At 40.7% G+C, this 6,674-nt stretch overlaps 1 protein-coding gene across 1 annotated transcript; it reads left to right on the plus strand.

The window, feature by feature from the left end:
* Nucleotides 1–504: 504 nt before the first annotated feature.
* On the plus strand, nt 505–5,725 carry EN2 (engrailed homeobox 2). The gene is made up of 2 exons (XM_088450348.1): nt 505–1,489; nt 4,312–5,725. The coding sequence occupies exons 1-2, from the start codon at nt 997–999 to the stop codon at nt 4,626–4,628; spliced, it is 810 nt and encodes a 269-aa protein (XP_088306474.1). The 5' UTR covers nt 505–996; the 3' UTR covers nt 4,629–5,725.
* Nucleotides 5,726–6,674: the final 949 nt, after the last annotated feature.

The following is a 6,674-nucleotide window of genomic DNA, read 5'->3' on the forward strand; positions in this document are numbered from 1 at the left end:
TAATAACAAACATACACACCAAACAGTGTGTAACACATATACACACTATAACACGTAATACACAGTATAACACACATACAAACCACACAGAGTATAACACACCATGCACAGATGCACCCTTACACACCATACAGTGTAACACACCATACATACTATATATAACAGTCTTACACACTCGCACTGTCACACATACACCCTTACACCAGCAGCTACTTCAGCAGTTGCGTCCTAGGTTTTAAAGATGAGAAGGGGGATGAGGAATGGGGGAGGAGGGATAGCTAGAGGAGATTATGGGGGGGGCTGGTTAGAGAGGGAGTATAAGGGGAGGGGAATTCTGCCTGTCAATTTACTACTGAGCACCAGCGTCACGTGATGCGTAGGGAGCACCCCCATTGGCTGCAGGCACGTGTCCAGGATACCGGGCTCCCACGTCACTCGTGGGGGCTCTATTAAAAATAAGAACAAAAATCCAGAGTGAAAGTATTTCAGGTCCAGTGAGTGCTTCTTTATTCCCCCTCAGTAAGGAGCCTTTTCCAGGAGCACTTGGGATTTAATTGGATGAAATAAGGACAGATCTGCCTGGTGCATATTTCCCCTTTCCCCGTTTTGCTTTGCAGTGTGCATTGTTTTCTCTGTATAAGTATCCCGTGCATATGATTATATATATGCTCCGCACAGCCCTGCGCAGGTGTGAGGCATGCATGCTGCCCAGGCACTGCCCTTCTGCCGCCGCCGCTGCTGGCTGCTCTGAGGGATTTACCTGCTACTACTGCCTGGCCGTGGGAGGAAGGAGCATGAGCCCGTCCCTGGGAAGAGGATGCCTGGCTTTGCAGAATTGAGCCAGTAACACCCAGCTGCCAGGGGGGCTGCAGCCAGAGATAGACACTACTCTGAGGCGCTCACACTCACACAGGGGGGATCTGAATGTGCAGGTGACTGGGGCAAGGAGGCAGCAGACAGGGTCACAGCCAGAAGCCGCTCTGTGGACTATACAGCATGGAGGAGAAAGACCAGAACCACAGGGATGCGGAGCAACAGCAGCAGCCAGATTCAGGGGATGAGTCCAACCGGGGGATACTGCCCCTGCTCCAGGCTCCGGGGAACCACCAGCCCCACCACCGGATCACCAACTTCTTCATCGATAACATCCTGCGGCCGGAGTTCGGGCGGAGGAAGGAAGGCACCCCCCAGCAAGATGAGGTCTTCCCGGGCAGCAGGGGCTCGGTGCCTCGCTCTGGGGCAGAGCCCGGGCATCACAGAGGTAGTGCCACGGAGGGAGAAGGGGGATCCAAAGCAATCACTGTCACGGGAGATAAGAAAAGTGAGGTGGGCTTAGAAGGACCCCTGAAACCCAGAGGCTTGAGTGGAGGAGACCATTCCCTGAGCTCAGACTCTGATAGTTCACAAGCCAGCTCCACCAATAACAAGCAGCCCATGCTATGGCCAGCCTGGGTCTATTGCACCAGGTACTCAGATAGACCATCATCAGGTAAGACCTATGGTGTCTGGAGGCTTCTCCTCGTATACTTTGGGATCAGATATCGTTGACCATCGGCTAAAATAAATAAATAAATAAATAAATACATACTTTCCTAGAGGAGAATATAGCATTTATCAGCCTGTAACATTATCTGGCATTTAATAAAGCTGAGATATATCCACTTCCTTCATGGAGCCTTTCTTATTGGCAATGTGGCTTTGGACATATAATGCACCGTCGGAAATTGGAAATTGCTAAAATCTTATTCCAGTTCCATGCCTTAATTAGATACCTCATTAGCCACAGTCCTGCTTCTCACTGACAATTACACATTTAAAGGCTTTTGCATTTTTGACTAAACCTAATTTTGGCTTAATTTGCTCTATGTAATTGATTTGTCATAGAGCATTATCTTTGGCTCATTTTATACTAGGTTTTCTAGATTATTATTTCTGTAATGGTCGATCGATATATTTATATATATATATATATATATATACATTATATATATATATATATATATATATATATATATGCACACACACACAATCACATTCACGCACATTTTATATTCATATTTGATACCCATTGTTCTCTTCCTGCCTGCCGGTGTTTATTTCCTATAAAAAAAATGGTACAGGCCAAAATCATTACCGTTAATCTATGGTATTTTAATTGCCTCATGCTCTTTATGAATATGATTACCATCACTTTTAAATAATATCTATATATGCATTTTATATTAATTCTTAAGTATTGCAACTATGTTTAAATTATATTTAGCTGACTAAAATATGCACCCTAATCTACATTTTCATATATTGATGCTGCATTTAGTATGCACAGGTACAAGAATAGTGTGCATAGAGAATAAACACCATAATAAATCTATCAAGAAAAAAATATATATTTTGTTTTGTATTCGGTTTTGTAGTTTGATTTATTGACGGCAAAATAAACAAACATCTAAATTTGTAGCTGAGAAGAGGAGTTATACTCCTATATAGTGTCCCCTTTCTTTCCTTAGAATGGAATGGTCTAGTAGTAGAATTATTTATGATCTGGGATTTTCCGTATACATAATATGTATATGTGATTTCAAAGGCAGTCACTTTTAATTTGTGTATGCTACATATGTCACATATTCTAGCACATTTGAGGAACCTTGCATATCACTATATATATATATATATATATATATATTTCTTTATTTCTGAAACCGTGTAAGCTATAATTAAATGTATGCAAAATATATTAAAAGAAAGCCGCATCATATTTCATATATATGGATATATCTGAAGGTGAAGCTTTAAATAAATAAAGCAGAACAAAACTAACATACCCTGTACTGCCCCTTGTTTGCACAGGGCCCTTGCAGAATGGGTAGCAGCCAGGCTTTAACTGTACTATACATTGCTAGAGAGTGGATTAGATTTTTCCCAATGAAGTGCCGGCTTTGAGCCCACGTGTCCCTGCTCTGATCTGTGGGTGAGGGAGGCTGTGAATTGATGGCAGCTTGTAGTAAAAACACGTGTATAGCTGCGCGTAAAAATACAGGATGGAGGGAGTGCGCAATCTAGAGCGCATTGCTGAGCGCACTGAGGGAAGGCTGGCTAATGTAACAGCTGCAATCCGCAGACAGCTTGTACCATAGTCAGGGGCATATAGTGTATATAGGCAGCCACAAGAAGGGCAAGAGAGAAAGACAGAGAAGTGGAAGGAGGGAGGGAGGATCATGAGAACATGGAGATGAAAGGAAAATAAGGATGGGAAAATGGTGGTGGGAACATCAGGATAGAAGGACAATAAGGAGTAACGTGTACAAAATAAGAGAAGTGCTAAAATCTCAGTGTACAGGTAGGGTAGAGGCATACAGTAACAATAAGCACAGGGCTGTGGGAGTGGGAGCATTTTGGCTGCAGGCAGAGGGTGGGCATCAGAAGGAGAAGGGACAGAGAGATACAGAGGGGTAAGAAGAGCACGGAGATAGATTGAGAGCGATGTTCTTGGCATTGATTTGAGTCCCATGTGACCAATGTATGACAGCAACAACTACCTATCTGCACAGACTTTTTTTTACATTTTAAAACAAATCGTACACTGCTCCCCATCTACATGAAGAATTGTTCAATTAGAAATAATACAACAGATTCAGAAATGAACGTCCTGCGGATTATGGAAAGCAACCCCCCCCCCCTTCCTCCCCTATCAATACCACCCCCGTGCATTTTATATCGTGTTTCATTATTAAAGAGATACGGTGGGCAACTTGAAGCAAATAATTACCTTTGGCTGAATGACTAATGTATGTGTGGTGTTAATATTTCAAATGCAGAGAGAGTGAAGTGGGGAAAATGGAGGGGGTAAGGGGGGCTTCCTTGTGCCCAGTGTCTCTTATTGCCCCCACTATAAGGACTGGAAAGCCATCAATGAGCTGTGGACTAAAGTCTATACATTATAACGTGATCTTTTATCAGAAACCATACTCAAACTTGCTTTAATATAGACAGAGATGTTATGCCTCATGTTCATCCTAATCCTGAGAGAAAATATGTGGTCTAATAGTGTTATATTTGCAGTGAAAGAAGTAGCTGTAATATTTTAATATCGATCATAAGAGTGACACAGCCCTATTAAAAAAAGACATAACAGGATCAACAATCAGAAATTCTGCTAAGACAGAAAGACAGGGAGAGAATGAGAGAGAATGAGAGAGAGAGAGAGAGAGAGAGAGAGAGAGAGAGAGAGAGAGAGAGAGAGAGAGAGAGAGAGAGAGATTGTTTTATTATTCAATTTAGACAGATTATAAACGCTTTTGTGGTCTTGTTTAGGTCCCAGATCCCGTAAACCAAAGAAGAAAACAGTCAGTAAAGAAGACAAGAGGCCCAGGACAGCTTTCACCGCGGAGCAGCTCCAGAGGCTTAAAGCTGAATTTCAAACTAACAGGTATTTGACAGAACAGAGAAGACAAAGTTTGGCTCAGGAACTGAATCTTAACGAGTCTCAGATTAAAATCTGGTTTCAGAATAAACGAGCTAAAATTAAAAAAGCGACAGGGGGGAAAAACTCCCTGGCACTTCATTTGATGGCACAAGGACTATATAACCACTCCACCACTTCCAAGGACAGCAAATCAGACAGTGAATAATAAAAGCGGTGGAGTGATGCAAAGTCTTATAATGCAATAATTAAGATTAAAAGTAAAAAAACACGCATTTAATTCAGTGCAAGAATGACTAGGGTAAGTGTACAAACAAAATACCAGCATTGTGATTGGGATAATCCGCAATATTCTATGTAAATATAATTTACAGGCAAAAGAAAACTAAAAATCCAAAATATCCGATCCTGAACTGTTTTTTGGTTTCTTTTGTTTAATGGAACAGATTCTCTATCGCTACCAATTATTTTCTGCTTAGGCGTTTATTTTATACTAAGCGATGTTTTGGGTGTTGGACGTTCAGACAGTGATGACATGAAGAGCTCTGCTATAAGTCCAAAGAATTTAACTGCTGCATTTTTCGCACTACTGTGAATTTAATAAATAGCTAATATTTGTCCTATGTTTTTATATTATAATTTTTTGTGTTATCTTAAAATAAAAAAGCAGGAACCATGTTTTATTGCATTGTACTGAAACGTACCCTTTCTTCAGAAAAAAAAAGATGTTTAATACTTGTGTAAAGAGTTGCAGAATATGATTTATTTATACATGGAAGGGTGATATATAGTTTTGCACTTAGCTTTTGTTTTTTTAATATTTGTCCAGGAGAGGAGAGATGGGTGTCTCAGTATCAGTGCCAAGGGTAGGATGGAGGGGTGTCAGTAACCCACTTGAGATATCTCCTATGAATATCATTGTTTCCCTGTTGCAATACTAGGATGCTTCGTAAGACAAAATGGCATCCAATGAGAGGGCAGATTCTGGTTTCTCCTTGCAGCATTCAAGCTCAACGCTCCGCCCCCTTATTACTCAGTCCCTTCCCGAATACCCTTCCCTACCAATGCCATACAGCGCTTGTGCCTGAAACAGTCTTATGTCATAGGCGCAAACCGGTGACTTGCGTTGAATAAATCAGTTTTGTAGTGACATTTTCTTCATTGCAATATATACAAAACATGCAACGGTCATATCTCAATGTTATTAGTGGCTATTTTTTTTATCTCTAACACCAGATGTAAAATAAGTACATACCAGTATATACACAACATATTTTTTCACACATGTGACTGTGTGCTCCCATATTGCCCTTTTTTTGGGGGGGAGGGGGGGTGGGGTGGGGTGGGGTGGGAGTTGGTGAAGACGAATGCCACACATGTACTGCAATTAAATAAATATGTAAGTGCAATTGTACATAGTAAGTGGCATCCATTGCAGAGACTGCTCCGAACATGAGAAATATGTATGATTTACCATCTACAAATATGCTTCAGTTTCTCCTTGCCCAACAGCTTGCAAGTTTGCATCCTGTTTATCACATACAGTATAAACAGTATAAATACTAAAGTGCTTAATACTGTTGTAGGAGGTTCCCCAGCTCCGGGTGGGTGGGAGGGTGAGGGGAGGGTCCTTACTGCTAGAAATAAGAAAGGAATTCCTATATCATCATTTATAATAGATGACTCTCAAATACCAATTATTTTCTTTATTAGTAGCTTATTATTGGTCACAATCAATCATAACTATAATGTAAATACAATGTCGCCATAAGTGTTTGGTCTGCACAGCTTAATCTTATTTTTACAATGTATTACAGTGTAAATAAAATGTCTCACATTTTGATTAAACTTTTCTGCTAGAGATTTTTTTTCCCTTTCATTGCCATCACAAGTTGGGTGTTCAGTTATAGGATATTACCCAAAACTATGTAATGTCTTTGTTAAACACACATTCAGGATTGGTCACCTCTAACAGGATGAATGTTTCAATTTGCCTTAAAATCACCTATTTCTATGATATGCGTATAGATCAGCACTGCATATTTCACTGTCTACATTACTTTCGTGTGGATGTTATATATTTTTTGTTCTGCTAGTGGCGTTAGGGGTCGTATACAGCGCAGTTTCATCCGAACTCAGCTCCGGGTGTCAGTTCCTAAGTTCTAGTATTTATACATTTCTAAACTTTCAGTATCCCTGTTATTGAGATGAGCTGGCGTTTGTAAAGATATCTCTCTATTGTGTCTGTTCAGTC

Source organism: Taudactylus pleione, unplaced genomic scaffold, assembly GCF_031769625.1.
Source record: "Taudactylus pleione unplaced genomic scaffold, aTauple2 ptg000517l, whole genome shotgun sequence".
Classification (NCBI taxonomy): Eukaryota; Metazoa; Chordata; class Amphibia; order Anura; family Myobatrachidae; genus Taudactylus; species Taudactylus pleione.

What these genes read in the sequence shown, in the direction of transcription:
- EN2 (XM_088450348.1), top strand. Translation starts at nt 997, where the DNA reads ATGGAGGAGAAAGACCAGAACCACAGGGATGCGGAGCAACAGCAGCAG. An exon ending in CTCAGATAGACCATCATCAG is followed by an intron (nt 1,490 to 4,311) that starts GTAAGACCTATG and finishes GGTCTTGTTTAG; the next exon opens with GTCCCAGATCCCGTAAACCA.